Source organism: Oncorhynchus keta, chromosome 28 (genome assembly GCF_023373465.1).
Source record: "Oncorhynchus keta strain PuntledgeMale-10-30-2019 chromosome 28, Oket_V2, whole genome shotgun sequence".
NCBI classification, from domain to species: Eukaryota; Metazoa; Chordata; class Actinopteri; order Salmoniformes; family Salmonidae; genus Oncorhynchus; species Oncorhynchus keta.
Window position 1 is genome coordinate 21837509 of NC_068448.1, and position 23981 is coordinate 21861489.

Consider the following 23981-nt stretch of genomic DNA (forward strand, 5'->3'; position numbering starts at 1 on the left):
CCCTCTCTACACTCTCCCTCTGATGAAACCCTCAAGTGATTATAGTGGGTCATGGGGTTTGGATCCTCTTGCTACACCAGCTGTTCCAGAGCTTCCGACTGCTCATGGCACACAGTCAGCGCACAATGCAAATTTATTTTGGCGTGTTTATTTCTCAGCCTGCTGTCCACGCCTCAGAAGATACTGGGGGGCATTTCTGCTCTGGTGTGTGGTGTGTGTGTGTGTACGCTGGAGTTGGTGTGTGTGTTTGTGTGCGTGTAAATGAATAATTCCATTTCGCCTTGTATTTATACAAATGTCAGTTATGTAATTAGTATGTCAGTAGTAAGGTTTGTCCTGCTCACTTGACGGGTGGCTTGGACTTCTTCAGATAATATTTTTTTAGGGGCTTATTTGAGTACCTCAGTCAGTCATTAATGCTATTTCATGTGCTTTTAAGTTACTGAAATAGTAGTAGAGGGAGATGTATTTCAATGAAGTCAAATTAAGAAACAATACAGTTTCTACGGCCCAGACGAGAGCACAAAACACTACTAAAGAGTTATCATTATAAGCGACAGGAAACAGAAAGTCTAGGATTTACCGAGGCAAGAGAGTAACAGTGCCCCCAGCTGGTTATAACAGGAAGCACACTGGAGTGAATACATTTAAATGAGCATCACATGCCAAAACAATTATGGTTCAATTTAGCTAGTTACTGTAGTTAATGAACTGCCACAAACTTTGGATGTCATAATAAAATAGTTTGTATTCGTTTTAGGGTTGAGCAACTTCCAACTTTTTATTTGGCGCTGACATGCTCTAGCGCTCACCCAATTTCGGGATGACGAAACATGATCTGTTCAAATTGAGAAGTTTTACTGTAGCTACTTCAGAGATAAATAAAAAAATGATGGTTACAATCAAAACTGTAGCATAAAAACGTTTAAACCTCACGCATGTCACCCGGTTAGACTAAAACCACACGATGTAACTAAATTGGTATCTATCACTTTGCTCGAGACAGGTTGCTCCACTCTTGTGCCATGTTGGTGCCAAATACGCGGTAATGTGAGTAAATATGGTTAATCTCGCGCCATTCCATTACTTATTTTGGACCGAAACGTGTGAGTATCAAATTATTCTATTTTATTTGGAAAAGGGTGGTAAATGATTTAGACATTTTACATTTTCTCCATCTAGTTAGTATTAGGGACACATGTAAACGAAGGTAGCTAGCCAGGTCAGAGTTTAGCTCCAGTTTGTTGTCAACGACGCGTTCGATAAAGAGGCTTGTTTTCATACCATGAGCTACAGGAACGTTAGCTAGCTAATGCTTGTTAAACAAATATTTTGCAAGTGAATTGTGCCGTATCCCATATAAAATGAACCACATGTATTGTATTATCAAAACAAACCCGCAGCAATATCAACAGTGAGGACAAGATAGACCACCAAGGCTTTGACCATGATGTTCTACACTCACTTCCAAGCGCGGGCCTCTGGCCAAAATCTGGCTTGCAGCGCATTGGGAGCGCAAAATCACCAAAACTCATGTGTTTGAATGCAATTTGGAGAGCACCATCAAACACATAATTTCCCCGCAGGTAACAGTACACTTTTTTTTATCTTCCTAAATATATAAACAGTGAGCAAATGTATTTGCCTCTGACTGAGTTAACTCACTCACCATGTTCTTTTTGTCTACAGTAACTTACTCTGTTATCCAATGAATAATACCTCGCCTTTCAGGTTTCGTTTTCGTGGCCATAGCTATATATATATGTCTCAAAGTATATGAAATTGTTTCTGATACAGCTCTCCACATTAGAGGTCGACCGATTATGCTTTTTCAACTCCGATATGGATTATTGGAGGGCCAAAAAAGCCAATACCGATTAAATCGGCCGATTTATATTTAAAAAATGTATTTGTAATAATGACAATTACAACAATACTGAATTAACACTTATTTTAACTTAATATAATACAATAAAATCAATTTAGCCTCAAGTAGATAATGAAACATGTTCAATTTGGTTTAAATAATGCAAAAACAAAGTTTTGGAGAAGAACGTAAAAGTCCAATATGTGCCATGTAAGAAAGCTTGCTCAGAACATGAGAACATATGAAAGCTGGTGGTTCCTTTTAACATGAGTCTTCAATATTTCCAGGTCAGAAGTTTTAGGTTGTAGTTATTATAGGACTATTTCCCTCTATACCATTTGTATTTCATTAACCTTTGACTATTGGATGGTCTTATAGGCACTTTAGTATTGCTAGTGTAACAATATAGCCTCTGTCCCTCTCCTCGCTCCTCCCTGGGCTCGAACCAGCAACACAACGACAACAGCCACCACATCGAAGCAGCATTACCCATGCAGAGCAAGGGAAACAACCACCCCAAGGCTCAGAGTGAGTGAAGTTTGAAACTCTATTAGCGCGCGCTAACTAGCCAGCCATTTCACTTCGGTCACACCAGCCTCATCTCGGGAGTTGATAGGTTTGAAGTCATAAACAGTGCAATGCTTGACGCACAACGAAGAGCTGCTGGCAAAACGCACTTATGCGCCTGCTTCTGCCTACCACCGCTCAGTCAGATACTTAGATACTTGTATGCTTGTATGCTCAGTCAGATTATATGCAACACAGGACACGCTGGATAATATCTAGTAATATCATCAACCATGTGATTATGATTGATTGTTTTTGATAAGATAAGTTGAATGCTAGCTAGCAACTTACCATGGCTTACTGCATTTGCGTAACAGGCAGTCTCCTTGTGGAGTGCAACGAGAGAGATGCAGGTCGTTGTTGCATTGGACTAGTTAACTGTAAAGTTGCAAGATTGGATTCCCCGAGCTGACAAGGTGAAAATCTGTCTTTCTGCCCCTGAACGAGGCAGTTAACCCACCGTTCCTCGGCCGTCATTGAAAATAAGAATATGTTCTTAACTGACTTGCCTAGTTAAATAAAGATTAAATAAAGGTGTAAAAAAAATCGGCGCTCAAAAATACAGATTTCCGATTGTTATGAAAACTTGAAATCGGCCCTAATTAATCGGCCATTCCGATTAATCGGTCGACCTCTACTCCACATACAATGGGGAGAACAAGTATTTGATACACTGCCAATTTTGCAGGTTTTCCTACCTACAAAGCATGTAGAGGTCTGTAATTTATATCATAGGTACACTTCAACTGTGAGAGACGGAATCTAAAACAAAAATCCACAAAATCGCATTGTATGATTTTTAAGTAATTAATTAGCATTTTATTGCATGACATAAGTATTTGATCACCTACCAACCAGTAAGAATTCTGGCTCTCACAGACCTGATAGTTTTTCTTTAAGAAGCCCTCCTGTTCTCCACTCATTACCTGTATTAACTGCACATGTTTGAACTCGTTACCTGTATAAAAGACACACACTCACACACTCAATCAAACAGACTCCAACCTCTCCACAATGGCCAAAACCAGAGAGCTGTGTAAGGACATCAGGGATAAAATTGTAGACCTGCTTAAGGCTGGGATGGGCTACAGGACAATAGGCAAGCAGCTTGGTGAGAAGGCAACAACTGTTGGCGCAATTATTCGAAAATGGAAGAAGTTCAAGATGATGGTCAATCACCCTCGGTCTGGGGCTCCATGCAAGATCTCACTTCGTGGGGCATCAATGATCATGAGGAAGGTGAGGGATCAGCCCAGAACTACACGGCAGGACCTGGTCAATTACCAGACTAGAGCTGGGACCACTGTCTCAAAGAAAACCATGAGTAACATACTACGCCGTCATGGATTAAAATCCTGCAGCGCACGCAAGGTCCCCCTGCTCAAGCCAGTGCATGTCCAGGCCCGTCTGAAGTTTGCCAATGACCATCTGGATGATCCAGAGGAAGAATGGGAGAAGGTCATGTGGTCTGATGAGACAAAAATAGAGCTTTTTGGTCTAAACTCCACTAGCAGTGTTTGGAGGAAGAAGAAGAATGAGTACAACCCCAAGAACACCATCCCAACCGTGAAGCATGGAGGTGGAAACATCATTCCTTGGGGATGCTTTTCTGCAAAGGGGACAGGACGACTGCACCGTATTGAGGGGAGGATGGATGGGCCCATGTATCGCGAGATCTTGGCCAACAACCTCCTTCCCTCAGTAAGAGCATTGAAGATGGTCCAGCATGACAACGACCCAAAACACACAGCCAGGGCAACTAAGGAGTGGCTCCGTAAGAAGCATCTCAAGGTCCTGGAGTGGCCTAGCCAGTCTCCAGACCTGAACCCAATGGAAAATCTTTGGAGGGAGCTGAAAGTCCGTATTGCCCAGCAACCGCCCTGAAACCTGAAGGATCTGGAGAAGGTCTGTATGGAGGAGGGCCAAAATCCCTGCTGCAGTGAGTGCAAACTTGGTCAAGAACTACAGGAAACGTATGATCTCTGTAATTGCAAACAAAGGTTTCTGTACGAAATATTAAGTTGTGCTTTTCTGATGTATCAAATACTTATGTAATGCAATAAAATGCACATTCATTACGTAAAAATCCTACAATGCGATTTTCTGGATTTTTGTTTTAGATTCCGTCTCTCACAGTTGAAGTGTACCTATGATAAAAAATTACAGACCTCTACATGCTTTGTAAGTAGGAAAACCTGCAAAATCGTCAGTGTATCATATACTTGTTCTCCCCACTGTACCTGTAGCCACACAATGAGCACATCATCTGTAAAATATGATATAGCCCGACTTAGGCTTGCCCCTCTTGTCTGTTTTTATGTCTCTGTGCTTGTGTGAAATCATCTCAAGACAAAGATCGGCTTGCGGACTTTTGGCCACCTACTCCTGGGAGTAGTGAGGATATACTTCAGAAAAGCCAAATATCTACTTGCTGACTGCAATGACGCTGTTGTCAAAATTAAAGTAGCCTTCAGACCAGGTTAGCCAAGCATCCTTTTTGTGTAGTCAATGTCAACATTTCAAGGTGCTGCAATCTAGAGCAAAATATACCATATTAGGGTCTGGTGCCTGGCCTTAAATGAGAACAAATAAAGTGTATATATTTATTTAACAAAAAAATAATTAAAACTTTTTTAAAAACCTGGTGCTGCAGCCAGTCCACAAGGTGGCACAGCAGCCCTCTTACATGCTTTGTGTAGATCCCTGCATTTTAAAGACAGGATATCCATGTTATTCTGATAATTGGAAACGTATATCAGTTGAAGTCTTGTATAAAATTATACATTTATTTCTGTCACCATTAGGAAAGACTGACATGCCTGTTGAAGGACTGGAGGCCACACTTAAAGCCATCACGTTGATGGAGGATTTCACTGACTTCGATTCCCAGCTACCAGACACAAAGTACTTTTGTTTTCCTTTCTCTCTCCTCATTTAACTCACTCACATTCAAAACCAAAATGTACACTCCCAATAAGCCCTACCCCATTAAGGCTAGTGTCAGTGTTTCAATTAGTGATGCACCGATATTACATTTATGCCCGATACCGATATCCAATATTTTCCTTGCCAAACAATCTGATGCCGATAACCGATATAAACATTTTTAGCAGCCTTTTAAGGATTCTAGTACAGTTAAATAGTTAACACACAGACATGGACGCAGCGGTCTAAGGCACTGCATCTCAGTGCAAGAGGCATCACTACGGTCCCTGGTTCGAATCCAGACTGCATCACATCCTGCCGTGATTGGGAGTCCCATAGGGCGGCGCACAATTGGCCCAGCTTCACCTGGGTTTTGCCGGGGTAGGCTGTCATTGTAAATAAGAATTTGTTCTTAACTGACTTGCCTAGTTAAATAAAAGGTTACACACACCACCACATTGACCAAAAAGTTATTTTGTTGGCATTTACATATGTCCCCATTACCAGTAAAACATAATCAAAACCTATTTCTTTCACTTACTTGCTGTGCTGTTTCGTTGTTATTTCGTTCAGTCGTTTCATTCTCAACCAGGATTTCTATGCAATGCCGTTTGGGTCTTTGCATGTCAAATAACACTTGTTGACCAATCAGGACCTGAATATGATTGCACATATCACATTTAACGCTTTCATAATTTTTTTACGTAGTTATTACACATTGATTACACTATCACTCGTATTTCATATGTTCCAACGATTCATCAATACGTATGCTATGATGCTGGTGAAGTCTCGCAAATCTACAGTGCTGGTCATAAAAAAAGCTAGCTCAAACAATGTTCTTCGCCAAAAACATAGCAAAACTACATACTCTGTTTCAGTAGCTATAGTTAGCTAGCTAACTATATAGCTAGGTGTCATCTAAAATAACCCTAATTTATAAGACCGTTCTTATTTGATTAATGGTGTTCTGACCCATCTATGTGAAGCTAGCCACAATAAGGATTATCCACAATAGTGGACTTTGCGGTAAGTCTTCAAAATAAAAGTATGGTATAATTCTACTATTTGTATTCATTTGCATCACTGTCAATGACATACTTTTATTTTGAAAGCAAACTGAAAAATTCCACTATTGTGCCTGATCCTTATTGTGGCTAGCTTCACAACACATAACCCAGTCAGCCTCACTAGCCAGATGAAGCTAGCTGGCTGCTTATAACGTTAGCTTTGGGCAACAAGGTTATGTAGCTGGCTAGCTGAACTCAGCAAAAAAAGAAATGTCCTCTGACTGTCAACTGTGTTTAATATTTTCAGCAAACTTAACATGTGTAAGTATTTGTATGAACATAAGATTCAACAACTGAGACATAAACTGAACAAGTTCCATAGACGTGACTACAGAAATTGAACAATGTGTTCCTGAACAAAGGTCAAAATCAAAAGTAACCGTCAGTATCTGATGTGGCCACCAGCTGCATTAATAAGTACTGCAGTGCATCTCCTCCTCATGGACTGCACCAGATTTGCCGGTTCTTGCTGTGAGATGTTACCCCACTCTTCCACCAAGGCACTTGCAAGTTCCCGGACATTTCTGGGGGGAAAGGCCCTAGCCCTCACCCTCCGATCCAACAGGTCCCAGACGTGCTCAATGGGATTGAGATCCGGGCTCTTCGCTGGCCATGGCAGAACACTGACATTCAAGTCTTGCAGGAAATCACTCACAGAACGAGCAGTATGGCGGGTGGCATTATCATGCTGGAGGGTCATGTCAGGATGAGCCTGCAGGAAGGGTACCACATGAGGGAGGAGGATGTCTTCCCTGTAAAGCACAGCGTTGAGATTGCCTGCAATGACAACAAGCTCAGTCCGATGATGCTGTGACACACCGCCCCAGACCATGACGGACCCTCCACCTCCAAATCGATCCGACTCCAGAGTACAGGCCTCAGTGTAACACTAATTTTTTCGACGATAGACGTGAATCCAACCAAAACCCTGGTGAGACAAAACCGCAACTCGTCAGTGAAGAGCACTTTTTGCCAGTCCTGTCTGGTCCATCGATGGTGGGTTTTTGCCCGTAGGCAACGTTGTTGCCGGTGATGTCTGGTGAGGACCTGCCTTACAACAGGCCTACAAGCCCTCAGTCCAGCATCTCTTAGCCTATTGCGGACAGTCTGAGCACTGATGGAGGGATTGTGCGTTCATGGTGTAACTCGGGCAGTTATTGTTGCCATACTGTACCTGTCCAACAGGTGTGTTGTTTGGATGTACCGATCCTGTGCAAATCAAATGTATTTATATATTCGTACATCAGCTGATATCTCAAAGTGCTGTACAGAAACCCGGCCTAAAACCCCAAACGGTAAGCAATGCAGGTGTAGAAGCACGGTGGCTAGGAAAAACTCTAGAAAGGCCAAAACCTAGGAAGAAACCTAGAGAGGAACCAGGCTATGTGGGGTGGCCAGTCCTCTTCTGGCTGTGCCGGGTGGAGATTATAACAGAACATGGCCAAGATGTTCAAATGTTCATAAATTACCAGCATGGACGAATAATAATAAGGCCGAACAGTGGAAACTGGAGCAGCAGCACGGTCAGGTGGACTGGGGACAGCAAGGAGTCATCATGTCAGGTAGTCCTGGGGCATGGTCCTAGGTCTCAGGTCCTCCGAGAGAGAGAAAGAAAGAGAGAAGGAGAGAATTAGAGAACGCACACTTAGATTCACACAGGACACCGAATAGGACAGGAGAAGTACTCCAGATATAACAAACTGACCCTAGCCCCCCGACACATAAACTACTGCAGCATAAATACTGGAGGCTGAGACAGGAGGGGTCAGGAGACACTGTGGCCCCATCCGAGGACACCCCCGGACAGGGCCAAACAGGAAGGATATAACCCCACCCACTTTGCTAAAGCACAGCCCCCACACCACTAGAGGGATATCTTCAACCACCAACTTACCGTTGCAGGTGTTGTTAAACGTGGTCTGCCACTGTTGGGACGATCAACTGTCCGTCCTGTCTCCCTGTAGCGCTGTCTTAGGCGTCTCACAGTCAGGACATTGCAATTTATTGCCCTGGCCACATCTGCAGTCCTCATGCCTCCTTGCAGCATGCCTAAGGCACATTCATGCAGATGAGCAGGGACCCCGGGCATCTTTCTTTTGGTGTTTTTCAGAGTCAGTAGAAAGGCCCTTTAGTGTCCTAAGTTTTAATAACTGTGACCTTAATTATCTACCTTCTGTAAGCTGTTAGTGTTATAATGACCGTGCCACAGGTGCATGTTCATTAATTGTTTATGTTTCATTGAACAAGCATGGGAAACCGTGTTTAAACCCTTTACAATGAAGATCTGTGAAGTTATTTGGATTTTTACGAATTATCTTTGAAAGACGGTCCAGGAAAAGGGACGTTTCTCTTTTTGTTGAGTTTATTTATTTGCATGAATTGAAGTTCAATTTCAATAGGCGAACAACAAGTGGCAACCTAGCTTAAACTTACTCACAAGGATTCCTAAATCATTGCTAAGAATAATGAAAACGACTGCAGTTTCTACTGGTAATTGTTTTCTGCCTGGTTGTATTGGTGCTAGCTAGGTACCAAACTAAAGCTAGCTACACCAGAAGTTACGGTCGAACAAATGATGCTTTATTACCAACGCGGTATTGTAAACACATCGTTCATGGCCGGTGTTTGCTTGTTTGCAGACTTTTTTGTACAGCTTTGACAGTGCTACTGTATTTTTTTTTACACTTAAAAGACCCAAATGGCATTCCATAATATGACAGTTTGTTGTGAAGCTAACAGCAGTGATGCAATTCCTGTGTAATTCAAGTACGGCAATGGGCAACATCTGAAAAATAGCGCACTTGGTGGTGTGTACCGGTGCTCAACCAGATGGCAGAAGCCAACATCACCCATGACAGAGAACGGTTGATTGTCAAGGTCAATGAATTCCATTATCTTGGCTTTAATGGACTTCGCCTTTGAGTTGTCTTGTTGAAAATGTTCTACTCTTTCATAATGACTGCTCGATCCACACAGCAGACATTGTGGGCTAGGTTAGGAATGCTTTGCTGCACGTGTAGCGCAAAATTTTACGTGGTGTCATTAGTCATGTACTTACTTTATATAGGTATGCATGTCAGCTTTGACATTGGTTTTGCACATCGGCTTTAAACTAGACATTTGCAGATATATGTTCACCGATATATCGAGCATCCCTATATTCAATAGATCATGGTGGTGTGGAAGCTTCACGTAGCAGTATTTATGATGTTTATATCGAAAAGTAATTTATTTTCTCTCCCCTCTCTGACTCTAGTGCCATAGTAAGTCGCTCTGGATAAGAGCGTCTGCTAAATGACTTAAATGTAAATGTAAATGTAATGTTGTGGACCATTTTTTACTGAATCAGTGCCGAACAGAGGACATCACCCTCAAAGAGGATTTTGGAAATAGCTTTCTCACATTTGATGACTTTGGTAAGGGTTAGGGTTGCTACTCTACAGTGCCTGCCTGTGTCTCTTTCAATGTTATTTTCCTTCTCACCATAGCCCACCTTTCTCTCCTTCACTCACATTTCTGTCAGTAACTTACTCTGACTAATATTTGTAGGTGATTGAGACCCAGTCTCACCAAGGGGGCATGTTAGATGTGAGTTACCTGAGCCTGGCCCAGCACGGAGATGCTTTTGGCGATGAGGACAAAGGCATTGACATCTTGGGTAATGTCCCGACCTGGATTTTTAGCAGCAGATTCACTTGAAGATAACATATCTGTTGCACATCTGAACACATCAAGAATGTTTCAAAGGCAAACCTATGCAATGTCTCAAACCCCTTTCCAAATCCTGAATAGACTTCATGGCCAGTTCCAGTGAGAATGCTTTTTTGATGGACCTTTTCCCAGCCGAACCACAAAATGTGATGCCAGAGATTGCCCCCATGAACATTAACCAAGAAGGTGATTTTTTTTGTGTTTATTTGGGTAGTCTTTTACATTTACATTTTACATTTAAGTCATTTAGCAGACGCTCTTATCCAGAGCGACTTACAAATTGGTGCATTCATCTTATGACATCCAGTGGAACAGCCACTTTACAATAGTGCATCTAAATATTTTAAGGGGGGGGGGGGTGAGAAGGATTACTTTATCCTATCCTAGGTATTCCTTAAAGAGGTGGGGTTTCAGGTGTCTCCGGAAGGTGGTGATTGACTCCGCAGTCCTGGCGTCGTGAGGGAGTGTGTTCCACCATTGGGGAGCCAGAGCAGCGAACAGTTTTGACTGGGCTGAGCGGGAACTGTACTTCCTCAGTGGTAGGGAGGCGAGCAGGCCAGAGGTGGATGAACGCAGTGCCCTTGTTTGGGTGTAGGGCCTGATCAGAGCCTGGAGGTACTGAGGTGCCGTTCCCCTCACAGCTCCGTAGGCAAGCACCATGGTCTTGTAGCGGATGCGAGCTTCAACTGGAAGCCAGTGGAGAGAGCGGAGGAGCGGGGTGACGTGAGAGAACTTGGGAAGGTTGAACACCAGACGGGCTGCGGCGTTCTGGATGAGTTGTAGGGGTTTAATGGCACAGGCAGGGAGCCCAGCCAACAGCGAGTTGCAGTAATCCAGACGGGAGATGACAAGTGCCTGGATTAGGACCTGCGCCGCTTCCTGTGTGAGGCAGGGTCGTACTCTGCGGATGTTGTAGAGCATGAACCTACAGGAACGGGCCACCGCCTTGATGTTAGTTGAGAACGACAGGGTGTTGTCCAGGATCACGCCAAGGTTCTTAGCGCTCTGGGAGGAGGACACAATGGAGTTGTCAACCGTGATGGCGAGATCATGGAACGGGCAGTCCTTCCCCGGGAGGAAGAGCAGCTCCGTCTTGCCGAGGTTCAGCTTGAGGTGGTGATCCGTCATCCACACTGATATGTCTGCCAGACATGCAGAGATGCGATTCGCCACCTGGTCATCAGAAGGGGGAAAGGAGAAGATTAATTGTGTGTCGTCTGCATAGCAATGATAGGAGAGACCATGTGAGGTTATGACAGAGCCAAGTGACTTGGTGTATAGCGAGAATAGGAGAGGGCCTAGAACAGAGCCCTGAGGGACACCAGTGGTGAGAGCGCGTGGTGAGGAGACAGATTCTCGCCATTTTAGGAAACTTTATACCCTGTCTAAATATTCAGTGTAATTGTAGATATGAAGGGGTCTACATCTGTATGAGACTACCAAAGACAGTAAGGTATGAAGATAAGCAGAAACTGCTTCTCCAATAGATATCCCCGGTAGCGCTTGTAGGCGATGTCATGGCGTCGTTGGCTAGCTAAGCTCTTGCGCAGAAACATGTCACCGGGTCTAACAATCGGCTTGTGCCGAACTGCACGAGCAGTTCCTTTGATGTAAAGTTGTTTTTGACAGAAATGAAAACGTGTCAGTTTGCTACTTTAACGAGGTTGTAGTAATAACTTTTTCAACTACTTAAGACATTGGCTCAAATCTAGGTTGTGACTTTTGATTTAGAGGAAAATTTACAACTAAGGAATCATTTTTCACTTCTCTCATTGACTTCTCAAACCCCAGCCTAGTCTGCTTGGTCTGTTTCACCAGCGTTCCCAGAGGTGTTCCCAGTAGTCTCGCAATGTTGCGCCTCCGGGTTTAGCATCTCTGTGGTTATACTTTGTGCAAGCATTGAAGCACCCTCTCTCACAGCAAGCGGCAACGCATACTGGAAAAGTATAATTTCATTATTCATGTGCTAATTCCACTTTGCTGTAAACTTTGCAGGGAGTAAATTGGATTTTTCCGTTCTTGAACCTTTTCCCAAAATTGGGTGCTTTATCATTATTACATTATACAGTGAAATATTAATCAATTGTATGCTGTCCGTGTCTACTTTATGTTTTCACAATAGTAGACTGAGACAGCATGCCCTTCATTCCACAACCCTGCATTGCAGGTCGTCCAGACTCTTCTACATCTGTACCCATGGAGGAGGATCACCCTGTCCTGAATGAGACAACTCCTGTCCTGAATGAGACAACACCTGTCCTGAATGAGACAACACCTGTCCTGAATGAGACGACTGTTGGTCAATGAGGAGGAGGGCTTTGCTCTGGAGCCTGTCGCTGTGACTCGTAAATATTTACCTGCCTAACAAGCAACATCTTGACACCACAAGGCCATTCTCCGAAGCACACTTACTGTCCCTCAAACACAACTATCTAACTGGACACAACCTATATCATATATCAAAGCCATAAGTAACACATTACCTTCTTACTTATTATCTGTGGTAGAAACTCCCAAGTGTGAAAAGCACAGGTAAGGTAAGCCATTGGAGTTAAAGTTTGTCCTTAGCGACCTTGGAGAGGAAGAAGGGGAAGAGGAGAAGGAGACTGGTGGTGGACCAGGCCAAGGAGATGTCCAACCAGGCCATCAGGGAGCAGCTCACTGACTACTCAGATCTCACCGCCCCACTGGACATAGCCCCACCCACCCACCAACTCATGCAATGGAAAGAGAGTGGAGGGGTGGACATTCACCTCTGTGCCCATGTCATTCATCCACACCTTCAACAGGTAAGCAGGGTGTGAAATCAACATATGTCCCATCATAGGTTGACATATTTACCTTTAATCAAGTCAAATTGTATTGGTTGCAAACACATATTTATCAGCTTGCGTTTATAGCTCCAACAGTGCAGTAATATCTAACAATACACACACATCTAAAAAGGAAAATAATGGAATTAAGAAATATATAAATATTAAGACGAGCAATGCCAGTGTCCGGAGTATAAATATATATACTGTATGTGATGGCATGTATATACAATATGAACAGTATATGAATAGAATATGTAGTATATTTGAAAAATAATATATGTACAACAATAGTTAAATAGGATAGGCCTTGATTAGAATACAGTATATACAGTTGAAGTCGGAAGTTTATGTACATTAACTCGTTTTTCAACCACTCTACAAATTTCTTGTTAACAAACTATAGTTTTGGCAAGTCGGTTAGGACATCTACTTTGTGCATGACACAAGTAATTTTTCCAACAATTGTTTACAGACAGATTATTTCACTTAATAATTCACTGTATCACAATTCCAGCGGTCAGAAGTTTACATACACTAAGCTGACTGCCTTTAAACATCTTATAAAATTCCAGAAAATGTCAGGGCTTTATAAGCTTCTTCTAGGCTAATTGATGTCATTTGAGTCAATTGGAGATGTACCTGTGGATGTAGTTCAAGGCCTACCTTCAAACTCAGTGCCTCTTTGCTTGACATCATGGGAAAATCAAAAGAAATCAGCCAAGACCTCAACAAGTCTGATTCATCCTTGGGAGCAATTTCCAAATGCCTGAGGTACCACGTTCATCTGTACAAACAACAACCAGCCGTCATACCGCTCAGGAAGGAGACGTGTTTGGTCTCCTAGAGATTATTGTACTTTGGTGCGAAAAGTGCAAATCAATCCCAGAACAACAGCAAAGGACCTTGTGAGGATGCTGGAGGAAACAGGTAGAAAAGTATCTATATCTACAGTAAAACGAGTCCTATATCGACTTAACCTGATAGTCCGCTCAGCAAGGAAGAAGCCACTGCTCTAAAACCGCCATAATAAAGCCAGACTACGGTTTGCAACTGCACATGGGGACAAAGATCATACTTTTTGGAGAAATGTCCTCTGGTCTGATGAAACAAAAATAGAACTGTTTGGCCATAATGACCACTGTTGTGTTGGGAGGAAAAAGGGGGAGGCTTGCAAGTTGAAGAACACCATGCACGGGGGTGGCAGCATCATGTTGTGGGGGTGCTTTGCTGTAAGAGGGACTGGTGCACTTCACAAAATAGATGGCATTATGAGGTAGGAAAATTCTGTGGATATATTGAAGGAACATCTCAAGACATCAGTCAGGAAGTTCAAGCTTGGTCGCAAATGGGTCTTCCAAATGGACAATGACCCCAAGCATACTTCCAAAGTTGAGGCAAAATGGCTTAAGGACAACAAAGTCAAGATATTGGAGTGGCCATCACAAAGCCCTGACCTCAATCCTATAGAATGTTTTTGGGCAGGACTGAAAAAGCATGTGCGCGCAAGGAGGCCTACAAACCTGACTCAGTTACACAATCTTGAGGAACCAATGTTCCATGACTATGTACATAGGGCAGCAGCCTCTAAGGTGAAGGGTAGAGTAACCCGGTGGTAGCCGGCTAGTGACAGCGACTAAAGTTCAGGGCAGGGTACTGGGTGAACGCCGGCAAGTGGTGACTATTTAACAGTCTGATGACCTTGAGGTAGAAGCTGTTTCGGTCAGTCTCGGTCCCAGCTTTGATGCACCTGTACTGACCTCACCTTCTGGATGGTTAGGGGTGAACAGGCTGTGGCTCGGGTGGCTGAGGTCCCTGTTGATCTTCTTAGCCTTCCTATCTCATCTGTTATACTAAAAAGTACACATTTAGCTTAAGAATGTTGTTCCACTTAAGTCAAGCCTTCAATATATAAATGTTGGATTCCATACTTAAGTGAGGAAATTGAGTTCACAGTGATGTATAGAAGCAGTGCATTTAGTTTCAACAACTCTATTCCAGCTCTATTCCAGTGATGTGTTTCGGGGGAAAACAGATCGAGTGGGCAATGAAGATGACCGTGAAGAGATGAGACAGGAGAGACATGAGGGTAGGAGGTCATATTCACACAGAGCAACACCATGTTATAGAAGTGATCGTCTGAGAATACAAGTCATTACATTTCATGAAATTGGGAGAATTGAATTTCATATTACCTTTGAACTGTTATGTTTCCTATTTGGGTTTATTAATTTTATGTGTGTATACAGTGGAAAGCGACGTGAGCGACCTGCCCAGTGAGTTCAGTGTCCTGCATGAGACTATGGATCCTGAGAGAATGGGACACAATGTGGAGCTCACTCCTCTGCACCACAATGGGACTGACAACCCACCTGAGGACGTCTGGGACACAGTACATGTAAAGAGTTCAACATGAACACTAGATAAAAAAAATTCACCATTAAAAAGTGTTTATATATTTATTCAACCAGGTTTCCCCATTGTCTAACTTTTTCTGACCACATTCCTTGTTCCCCCTTTCTCCTTTTCTCTCTTTTTCTTGTCTCAGGATGAGAGTAGATTTGAGGTTTCTCACCCTGAGCTTCCTTAGGAGGATTCCATGCATGTTCATCCTGCTGGAATGGACAGGGAAACTCCATCGAATGTGACATGGCACACACAGGTTCTTTCACATGCATTGAATACACACACATACTCGCATGCTTACACACAGAAAAGCACAAACAGGGCCTCCTGATTGGCGTAGCGTTATAAGGCGTTAATACAGACCCGGGTTTGATCCCTGGCTGTGTCACAGCCAGCCGTGACCGGGAGACCCATGAGGCGGCGCACAATTGGCCCAGCGGAGTCCGGGTCATGGGAGTGTTTGGCCGGCCGGGATTTCCTTGTCCCATCACGCTCTAGCGACTCCTCCTTTTGGTGGGCCGGGCGCCTACAAGCTGATTTCGGTCGCCAGCTGGACAGTGTTTCCTCTGACACATTGGTGTGGCTGTCCTCCAGGTTAAGTGAACAGTGTGTCAAGAAGCAGTGCGGCTTGGCAGGGTCGTGTTCCGGAGGACGCATGTCTCTCGACCTTTGCCTCTCTGGAGTCTGTAGGGGAGTTGCAGCGATGGGACAATACTGTAACTACCAATTGGATATCACAAAAAATGGGTAAAATAAATAGTGTGGTGTGATGTGATGTACTACAGTACACTCTGTAATGTGTTGTTATACCACACTACAGTCTATGGTGGACAGCCAGGATGACTTTGAGGATTAAAGGGCATGATTAGGTGACAGTTGGTGGAAATGAAATTGCTGCAATGTGCGATGATTGTGTGTTGTGTTATAACAAACTGGGATGGGATTTTCCCTGCTTTTCTGACATTTATCCTTTATATAATCAATCCGTAACTGACCTATCCCCTATAAAAAAAAATCAGATTTTTCTATGTTGTCCTGATGACATCCCTAAACAGATTCAGAGCAGCAGAAGCAACGCCATGTTCAGCCTGCAGATGCTGTGTGAGAGGAACAGTCGCTCCCAGGCCTCGGCTACCTTCTTTTGCCTCCTGGTGCTGAAGAAACAGCAGGCCCTGGACCTGCACCAGAGCGAGCCTTACGCTGACATTATAGCCACACCTGGACTCAGGTTCTAAGAGGTGAAGACACCTGCTAATTGTGCCTCATTCATAGACTCACTGCTATCTGTCAATAACTGCACAAAACTCCAGCGGTCTAGACACCCTCGTCATACGTCTCATAGCATGGACACTAATTAAGAACTGATTACACCAATAAATATTATTTGGATAATATTTATCAAACTGGGTTGTGATATCCAGCACTAATGAGATAGTTATGTCACCTCTATGAATCTCCCAGGACCCAGACCCAAGTCACTCCCTTTGTGAGAAAGCAGGGCCTGCTACAAGACATAATTTGCACAGGGTTAACATCTGATTTGTCTCATTGGGTCAGAGTAAATGTTTTGGAATGTTCTGTTGTTTTGTTCAGGAGCTTTAGGTTAACTTTACTTGTTTGAATAAGATGGTTTTGTTCATTATGCCGACAGACTAGGATTTGTTGGATTTACCAATTTCAGTAATTTAATAAGCGTAGTTTTAGTTCAGTGTTTTTAATTAAGGAATTGTTTTTATTCTTAACGATCTGTAAGTATAACAGTGAATTTTATTCAATGAAATGTATGAGCAGCCTTCTTCAATGTTTGTAAAGTATGTATTTCAAGTCTCAATTAAAAGAAGTAGAAGTTCACCATAGAAGGATGTTGAGTTAATACGTTGAAGAGTAATGAGGATACAATGGAAATTATTTTAATGAATCTATTTCATTACACATTTACATACAACACTGTTGCCCTGGCCTGATACATTTTTGGTTCCAAACACCCATGCCCCTTGTAAATAAACATGTTGGCAAGATACTACCATCAGACCATCCCCAGATGCCCTACCATCGGTAGGTGTTAGATAATTGCCGAATGGTGCGCCATGATTCATTGTGTCTTTGCGAGAATCCGATGCATTGTACGTAATTACCTAAACGTCTTCGTAGCAGGTTCTCAGACCTGTGTGAAGCTAGCCACAATCGTGGAATTTGAGGTTTACCTTCAAAATAAAAGGCTGATACCCATTTCATGGACTGAAGAGCCATAGGTAAGGCTGTACATTGCAATATGAATGTTCATTACTCACAATAGGCTGAATATTGAGGTGATTTCCCACATTTGAAGTTCCTTAGTATGACCTATGACGCTATTTGTGTAAACGTCAGAATTGTTATCCTTGGATATCACTGAGTATTTTTAATTACTGTCTTGTTGAATTTATATAATAACATTCCGACCTTGTTTAGCATTAGTGCAATTATTGCGTGATTGATTCCACTGTTATTTTTTAATCACAATGGGGAACTTTTATTTTGAAGGCGAACAGCAAATTTCGCTATTGTGGCTAGCTTCACACAGGTGGCTCCCGGCATAGACTCTCATCAGCAGCACAGTAACCATCTACTTGCCACTGGTGACGGTTCTCAAGCGTCCATACACAAGTCCGGAGGGGACATATTCTACTCCACGATGTAGGACTATTTATCGGCCTGCAAAAATGGTAAATGTTGGGAATCGTATCATCTTGTTAGTGTACTGCTATGTCAGAGATCACAGAGTCAGGTAATCGCTGCATCAGAGAGGAGGCTGGTGTATTGAATCCCAGTAGCCTATGTAGGGCACAGCCAGGGCTAAATTCGTTTGTCACCTATTTCTGCCTCGTCCCGAAGATTCCAAACGTTGGATGGAATGTTTGTGTTCACCGGAAAGTGATGTTGGCTGGTAGGATTTTGCTTTTAGATATGCACTGGCATATAATCTATGGTATAGTAGTTGTTTTCTATAATGTCAATGTCTCTCGTAGTGACGCACGGAGATCCAACTGATATTTTTAGTGCTAATGGCTTTCTGCATCTTGCCCATTCATCAACAGCGCACGCGTCTATAGGAAAATAAGAAATTGATTAAAATATTGCCAATTGTAGTGGTAATGTTCAGTTTGTTCATGAGCGAAAAGCCTGTACAGCGCTCCTTGCCCTTCTGCATTGTACAGATGACGTAAAGCACCATGCTCAACCTGATTCAGTAATTTCCCAGAAACCTAGGTAGGTTGCATTAAGGTGAATCAAATGATCAGCCAACATTAAACCTTATTCCCGTTAATTCACCCTCATCCTACATACCAGTTATGCCGTCTGCTGCTGCTCACAATTACATAAGAAGTACATTGCTTGACCCACCACCACCTGTTGTGCAGAGGCTCTACATTATCCACTGTAGGGTAGGCGTAGTTGTGATCCCTGGCTCTCCCATGCTTTCCTGTATTGATCAATTGTACTGTGTCCTCAAATGTCCCATTGGCACAGTGACAGTAGACAACCATATCACATGGCATATCACAGACATACCATGTCTTTGTATCTCTGAGCTGCTTTGTGCTCAGCAGGGATTCTCTCTTTTGATCATACTTTTTTGCTCTATTATTGTTTGAGCTAGGCTGCTCAGCTCAGTCAGCCACAGATGTGCTGATGCTGCAATTCTGTTTGCACAACACTTGTTTCTGTACCAACTGGTCTGGTTTTGTTTTGTTATGTTATTTGTTATTTTTGGCTCTTGGTTCATTGGATTTTGCCAGGTGGATATTATGATTTCTGTTTATTCCCGGCTGTCTGTGGTTACCAGGGATGGGTTGTGCAGCAGTGAGATGGGCGATGGACTCACAGAATGCCCTGTCTCTGTCCTGTGAAAGGCTTCTTTATCTGTTGAAGGGCTCCTGATGGCCAGACTGGTTTACTCATCAATGGGCTCCTAACATGCAGGGCAGTCAGGGCCACAACAAACAGTAGGCCTACAATCCCCCCCCTCCCCCAAAAAACCCAACTTTATTATCTTATAATTAATGTGTTTTTTTAATACACAGTTTGAGACCATGACATAGGATTATGTCCTTGCCCAGGGATTAAAAGTGGTATCTGGTGGGTAGAGGAAATGTCACCAAAATGGATTGCTTTTCTATGTTCGTTTTTAACGGATTATCTCCTGTCTATGTCATTCTGTTTTCTCTATCTTTGTACATTATGTATTGTACAGTCCAACTGTAAGCCATCTTCCTAGACTTCATCTTGGAGCCAGCAGCAGAGCTATAGTGGTGGTCCACACCCATGTCACTCCCTCCCAGTCGGAAGCCCTCTGCAGGTCAGCGCAGGTACTGCTGCTGCCTTCTCTCGCTATTATTTTTTTGCTGTGTGATGATCCCAAGTGATGATGTATGAAAATGTTAGGGTAATATAGTACCACATGTATAGTGAGTGAGTTTTTGGGATCAATCCATTGATTTTGTTTGTTTTCTTAACGTTTTTGACTGAAGATAAGAGTCTCATCAATGTGTAACATTAACGTAGCCTCTCTGTTACAGGCGGTCAGTGGCTACTAGCAGTGGGCGCCATTCCCATAGCAATGCCTCCAATACCAACACTTACCCCACCAACACTTATCCTGGCAGGGCTAGTGAGGGCAGTCCTACAGCCCGGACATACCCTGGCACACCCAGGTAAGACACAGCATCTGTACATCATATGCAAGACACAAGCAAACAGTTTTGTTTTAGGATTTTTTTTTTTTAAGGTTGAGCCCAAAATATCATGCAATAAAAATGATTCAGAAGAATACCAAGCAAATGTTTTCAGAAAAAGGTGTAGCATCTGCCTTGCAATAAAAGGGGGGGAAAGCATTTCATGTAGTTTTGAGATTCATCATTTATTTTAAAAACCGAAAGACCCCACTGATATCTTCTAGCCTCTTCCTCAGCCTCTGTTATGATGGCAGTTTTTATCTGATGATTGATCTCTGATGCATAACTGGTAATCACTAAACACTCTCCTTCACACCCCTATGCAAACCCAGGTGTCAGACGAAGCACACCACCTGCAGTGATAACCATGGGATCCGTCCCCCCACACCAGAGCAGTACCTCACACCCCTGCAGCAGAAGGAGGTGTGTATCAGACACCTGCGAGCCAGGCTAAGGGAGAATGTTGAGATACTGCAGCACAGGTGAGTCCGGAGGGATGCGTTGTGACAAGCAGAATGTTCCTGATCAATGTGATACTTCAGATCTAATGGCCAATAGAAGTGTCTCAATCACAACCCAGCTCTTGGGTTGCATTTAACCACACTATGACTCCAAAAATAGCAACATCAATAACGGTCTTCCATTTCACTACAGAAACTGGGATTGTATCTCAGACTTCTCATGCCTCTCAAGGCAAACCACACATTGATTACTTTTCCTTGGGAAGCCCTCATATTCTCAAACCCCTCCCCCCCTCTCCTTCTCTCTCTCTCAGGGACAGTGAGATAACTGAGATGAGGACCCAGCTGTGTCGGATGCAAGAGGACTGGATAGAGGAGGAGTGTCATCGTGTGGAGGCCCAGCTTGCTCTAAAGGAGGCGCGCAGGGAGATCCAGCACCTACATGAGGTTGTGGAGACAGTACGATCAAATCTCGGCACCCCAGAAAAATCCCCCCACAACCAAAAGCCATACCTTTCACCGCAGGGACCCAGACCAGTCAAGTCCCGCTCATGTGGTTGCTCCCCAGCCAGCACCCTGAACCGCAGCACCACCTACACCCGGCTGAGCAGTGAGGGCCTGCATCTGGACCGCAACGGAAACGTCCCAGGGCCTGACCTGCGTGCAGCGGCACGGGCAGAAGGGGGACGGACCCACCTGCTCCTGGAAGCAGCCCTTCTGTCAGAACAAAACCCAGTCGGCTCCACCCGTGGCCCCTTCTTCTCCACCATGCCACACTCCTCCACCTACGAGAGACTGTACAGCGGGGGGGCTGTCCTGCCCGTCTCCCACTCCTGCCATTCCCTAGGTAACAGCTGCAGGTGCAGCGGACACACCTGCCTCCCGCATCACCACCTCTTCCTGCACCTCCCTCAGGAGGAGCCCCCGGCTGCAATGGCAGCGGCTGCTGCTGCCCCCGTGACAGATGTGAAACCAGAGGTCCGATCCCAGGCCTGCAGCCCCACCATGACCTGGGTCTCAGAGGAAGGAGGGGGAGAAGAGCTAAGCATCATCTCTCTGGCAACAACCGACATCACCCCAGCCTACTCTGAACAACAACCGTTTCCTCCCTTCTTGTCTTCAGCCCCTCCTCCCCAGCTCTCCTACAACCTAGAACCGCTGCCTCCAGATGGCCCAGTGGAGATGACAGTAATGCCAACAGTGACCCAAACCTGCCAGCCCAAGCCTGTGTCATTGTATTCACTAGAGAGGCAAGGGAGCGTGACAGTGGTGGAGAAGGAGGAGGCTGTTGAAGTTGAAGGTGAAATTGTTGTGGAAGGGGAAGAGGGGGAGGAGGGGGCTCCCCAGCGGAACTTCTGGAGCCGATACTTCCTGGTGGACCTGTTGGCGGTGGCCATGCCGGTAGTGCCGACAGTGGCCTGGCTGTGCCATGGGGCCCCCCGGGAGGTCATGCCTGTCTACCACATTGGCTCTCTGCTACGGGGTTGCTGCGCTGTGGCCCTTCACTCTCTGCGACGCAGGGGATGTGGCCATGGCCATGAACCCACAAGCATGAATGGGTCGACCGATATCTGACAACTTTACTCTTTAGCCCCCTGACTCCCCTCACAGTAACCATGCAACCCCAACCTCTTACGAGCCACAGCCACGAAGGCAATTATACCGACTTTGATTTGGACTTAAACTCCTATTGCTTTTTATTCTCCACCCACCACGTCTGATTTGAGGATGAACTTGAGATTTACATTATCCGATTGTATTGCAGTTGACCTTTGTGAATTTTGTTTATTGGTTACAGCAGACAGGAATTAGGCTAATTGTATAGTTCAAGCCTGTTTCTGTTAGATTTGTAATCATGCCTTGCTATCAAAGAAAATCTAATGCAATAGTGATTTGATGGGGAATGCATGAGCCTGCTTAAATTTACTTGACACGGGTCTACAGTGTCTCCCGTAACTGTACATTGCATGTAACCCTGAGAAATGTTCAGCCTTTTGCCATTACCTCACTTTAAACAAACTTGCTACATTTGAACCTTGAATACTTTGATGTATGCTCCATGAATCTTCTAGTGTTGTCTTTGAAATTGGGGTGAATATGGTTCATCTTGTTAAACATCAGCAACATTTCATTTTAGTTTCTAGAGCTAAGTGAATAAGGGATCTGAGTAGGAGTTCTAGTTGAATGTCTTTGAATTATTATTTTTTCTCAAGAAAATAGAGGATAGAAAAATACACGTTTGCACAACTACTGAGAGATAGAGAATCTATTACATTTCAGGGATCCAAAGTTTTTCTGGTTTCATTACTTTTTATTTATAGTCCAAGGATAAGAAACATTCTGAATAAGACTAGCACTGTCACTATCCATGCAAATGCTGAATGCCAGTGCAAGTCATAAAAAATGCTAGCTAGGTATTTATTGTTAAGGCACATATACAATTTACTAAATTTTGCAATTTACAATATTAAGAATATGATCAATAGTTAGCCTAGATATTTGTTTCAAACATTGCACTTTTTTCCCCACCTTTGGGACTATACTGTACTACTTTAAGTTTGTAGTGGCTTTGCATGTCATCAAACATTAACCATGCCAGTCTTCTTTTGAGCCACATCGTGCCGCTAAAGCTACATTACTGACAATTATTCAAATTCAGTCGTCAATATCAATGAGAAAAAGCAATGATGGAATGTCTTTACTTGGGTTGATAAATTGCACAAAAAGCTATAGAATGCAAAGTGTAAATAGCTCTGGATGTATTTCCTCTTCCCTTTGAAAATAAACTGAAAGTTGCCTTTGAAATAGCTTGCTGAACAAGTTCCTTCCTTTAGCACTTCACTAATCCTCTGAAAACAATATCATGCAACTTCACAAATCTTATAGTACAATTATGGAATAATACTGTGAATGATATTTGGCCCAAAACAAAGGGTCTCTATTTTGCATTCCCTTGTGATTAATGGTGCTCAAATAAGCCCTCAGCACTCCTCAGAACACTAGAAATAATTGGTATAGTTGTCAGATACTGTTCAGCATTAAATCAATGATACAAGAAAAATTGGAGAAATCAGACCGAACAAGGTCAAGCCTACTGGGGGATAAAGGGTGATAATTTTATTGAAACATACCATAGAAAATTCACCCATTTTGTTGCTCGAGAGGACTACACCTGCCGGCATGCGAGTTCTGCACTACAATAATGACCGTCTTAATTACACATGTAATATTTGGCCTTACCAACAGTATGTGCCACGCTTGTCTGTCTACAGTGTTTAATTCAGAAAGTTAACATGTCTGGGAAAAAAATATTAACCAAATCATTAAATTAATTTAAAATGAAAATTCCACCCCAAAACTATTTAGATTTGTTAGTCCATTGTTGGTAGTCCCAAAATATTTTGAATGTTAGCAATCACACCAGCAGTATTTATGTATTTTGAAAG

At 43.5% G+C, this 23981-nt stretch overlaps 2 protein-coding genes across 5 annotated transcripts; both read left to right on the forward strand.

Moving 5' to 3' along the window:
- The first annotated feature begins 1450 nt into the window (after nucleotides 1–1450).
- LOC118360830 (double-strand-break repair protein rad21 homolog) lies at nucleotides 1451–17210 on the forward strand. Its single transcript, XM_052484214.1, is given in 13 exon segments — nucleotides 1451–1467; nucleotides 1469–1586; nucleotides 4784–4913; nucleotides 5239–5338; nucleotides 9742–9853; nucleotides 9979–10087; nucleotides 10222–10326; nucleotides 12308–12434; nucleotides 12436–12485; nucleotides 12709–12929; nucleotides 14955–15042; nucleotides 15203–15351; nucleotides 16229–17210. Coding segments are annotated over 13 exon segments (1692 nt in total). The 3' UTR covers nucleotides 16595–17210.
- Nucleotides 16461–23600, forward strand: LOC118360829 (syntaphilin). Of its 4 annotated transcripts, none has more exons than XM_035740278.1 (5): nucleotides 16461–16597; nucleotides 19594–19708; nucleotides 19919–20053; nucleotides 20407–20556; nucleotides 20850–23600. In XM_035740278.1, the coding sequence occupies exons 2-5, from the start codon at nucleotides 19665–19667 to the stop codon at nucleotides 22108–22110; spliced, it is 1590 nt and encodes a 529-aa protein (XP_035596171.1). In that variant the 5' UTR covers nucleotides 16461–16597; nucleotides 19594–19664; the 3' UTR covers nucleotides 22111–23600. The 4 variants fall into 4 exon arrangements, with proteins under 4 accessions (XP_035596171.1, XP_035596170.1, XP_035596173.1 ...); XM_035740277.2 differs by lacking the exon at nucleotides 16461–16597 and adding an exon at nucleotides 17918–18064; XM_035740280.2 differs by lacking the exon at nucleotides 16461–16597 and adding an exon at nucleotides 17918–18064 and having other exon boundaries at nucleotides 19594–19698; nucleotides 20407–20497.
- Nucleotides 23601–23981: the final 381 nt, after the last annotated feature.

What these genes read in the sequence shown, in the direction of transcription:
- LOC118360829 (XM_035740278.1), top strand. Translation starts at nt 19,665, where the DNA reads ATGTCACTCCCTCCCAGTCGGAAGCCCTCTGCAGGTCAGCGCAG. An exon ending in CCCTCTGCAGGTCAGCGCAG is followed by an intron (nt 19,709 to 19,918) that starts GTACTGCTGCTG and finishes TCTCTGTTACAG; the next exon opens with GCGGTCAGTGGCTACTAGCA. An exon ending in ACATACCCTGGCACACCCAG is followed by an intron (nt 20,054 to 20,406) that starts GTAAGACACAGC and finishes ATGCAAACCCAG; the next exon opens with GTGTCAGACGAAGCACACCA.